At 32.1% G+C, this 2,610-nt stretch overlaps 1 protein-coding gene across 1 annotated transcript in view; it reads right to left on the bottom strand.

The window, feature by feature from the left end:
• Positions 1 to 2,610, bottom strand: part of LOC139689998 (meckelin) — a 34,283-nt gene that overhangs the window by 1,671 nt on the left and 30,002 nt on the right. Inside the window, exon 16 of the mRNA XM_071587163.1 lies at positions 1,722 to 1,824. Within this exon, the coding sequence (XP_071443264.1) occupies positions 1,722 to 1,824 (103 nt within the window). The remainder of the gene's footprint in view (positions 1 to 1,721; positions 1,825 to 2,610) is intronic.

The following is a 2,610-nucleotide window of genomic DNA, read 5'->3' as shown; positions in this document are numbered from 1 at the left end:
TCACGTTCATGTAATAAACATTAAAACGTAATACATAAAACAAAGAATTGAGTCTGTTATTTAGTGGTGAAAGGAAGAAGACAAATGTACACTTGAAGAATGACAAGAGCCAAGAGCACTCAAGGCAATGGATATGTCCAAAAGTAAAAACAAGGAAACACAACACGTGCTAAAAATTGCATCCTCTCCTACCATTTCCCTTGGTAGGGTTCATCCATCAATGTCAATGTTCTTAACTTCTGGGATTTCAAATTGGCTTCCAAGTAATTCAGAACAAAATCAAAATGGTATCTCACAAACCTCTAAAATTTAGTACAGTGGTTCTCTTGCTTTTTTGTTTCATTCCTCCCTTTCATCATAGTATAGAATAACATTCCCTCCTACCCAACTTGCATAGTTTAACCCAAAAAGTGCATTTCAAAGATATCAATTTCACTATCCAAAATTCAATCATTTGTATTGAGCAAAGCAGAAAAATTGGGTAAAATAAAGTACCATTTTACAGATTGCACATATTCTGCATCACACTCATGAATAATGGTCGCCATTCCCACCTAGAAAATAAGAAATTCCCCCAGGGTAATGCAAACCCCTTATTAAAAACCCCTGATTTAGTGCAAATACATAACAACATCAGTAAACAGTAGAGCATCTTATTTACCCTTTTCTGGGGACACCAGGGTAAAAGTGAAAATTGCATGAAAATACAAATAGCAAAAAAGGAAGAATTTACACTTCTACATGCTTAACTACTAGATAAAGGTTAATGTAAGACACAGACAAACTGGAAAAGAGCAGGATTATTGTTTATCTCTTAAACTATAGCTCTCCTCATTTATTTATACATCAATGAAAATAACAAAAATACAATATCTTGGATTCATTAAATATGTAAAGTAAATTGTATTCCCCTTCCTTAACAGAACATACACATAAAATACTAGTTATTAGTAGCACAAAATCAAGGAAAAATTGATTAAGGTAGGGAAAAACCATCAAAATGGAATGCTTCAAAGCCCATGATATGTAGTGTAAGTTGTCCAGTACACACAATTTGATTGCCTTTATATTCCTACCACAATCATGCAGATGTATCCATTTCTGTGCAATCATTCTTTGATAATTCACCTTTGATGAGTGAATTATACCTAAATCCAGTGGTATGAGCTCACTAGTACAGTTAGCAGGAAATAATCGTAACTCTACATTTCTCAACTGTACATTCCATGGATGGGTTTGGGCACTGATCAATTTTAGCACCCAGAGCTAATCCTCAAATATTTCTAAAGTTATTCATGTTTTAGAATTCACTGTGTATCTAGTGGGCAACACTTTTTACATATTTGAAGCACCTAGGACTCTTTGATTTACCAAGAACTAATGGCTGGTTCTCACTTCCATCTGAATTTGTGATTAATAAGCCAAAAAAGAATGTCTCATCTGCATGAAAAAAAGGCTTCTGAGGCAATAGCCTTCAAGAATGCAACAATTTCAGAGCGTAAAAATCATTCACCTTGACCACAAAAAGAAATACATCTGAGCAACCCTAATGTATTTTCAATGTACCCCGTCATTACATTCAATGTCTATTTCTATTCTAGAGAATGGAACATTTGCTATCTTTTTTTCCATATTATCTCTGCAGTCATAATATATAAAAGGTTATCATACACAAATCTAAACTAATATGACGTAACTTAAACAAGTAAAGATTTAAATACCATTGTAAAAGATACCATGCTCCAATGGTTCAGTCATTTCAATATCAAGCAGGGATTCAATGAATACCTTATCCCGTACTTCATAGTCCATATCTTTTAGTGCCTGTAAAGAATAAATACCACATTACTATTAATCAATCCAAATCAATCAATTCATTCAGAGTGATGGGGTCAACATAATCAGATATTTTTAATTATGCCAAATTATTTATATTACAAATGCAATTTTTGCAGGCCTGGTGATATGGCTTTTTTAAAGTCCTTAATTAATGGAAAGGTTTATAACTACATAAATAGGCATATTAAAGTGAGTATCATAGATAAGGAAGAAGGCAGAAGTTAAACCCAGCACTGGAATTACCATAATTAGCTCAATTGTTGAGAGAAGATACTATGAGTATTCACAATTTATCATCCCATCTAACACACAGAGCACTATACTTCAAGTGCTTGATAAACTACACCTTGAAAGGGAAAAACAATGCATGATCAGCCATTTCCAGGAATCAAACATAACTGTTAGCTTGGGAGGACACTAGCTACTTCATAAATACAATCCATTCTAAGGGATGTCAAAGGAGAACATTTTCACATAGAAACAATATGCAGAGGAATTGAAATAATCAATATTTGATACTAAATATTGAACATGCTCAACATCATGGCTTACATATTGACTACTGAAAAAATTTGTACTATCAATAAATCACAAAATTTCGAAAAATTGTTTATTTTTTGTAATTAATTTTACTCTTGATTTTTTCATTACCCACATGAATAAACATTCTTGAATGAAATTTAAAATTTCAATGGATATAATTAAGTTTCAATTTTATTTGTATTTTTTATTTCATGTCAAATGTGTTGTTTTTACATGCTTGAAAATTTA

This window comes from Hetaerina americana, unplaced genomic scaffold, assembly GCF_022747635.1.
Source record: "Hetaerina americana unplaced genomic scaffold, ioHetAmer1.1.p SCAF_3, whole genome shotgun sequence".
Taxonomy (NCBI): domain Eukaryota; kingdom Metazoa; phylum Arthropoda; class Insecta; order Odonata; family Calopterygidae; genus Hetaerina; species Hetaerina americana.
This window is presented reverse-complemented; position numbering and strand designations above follow the sequence as displayed.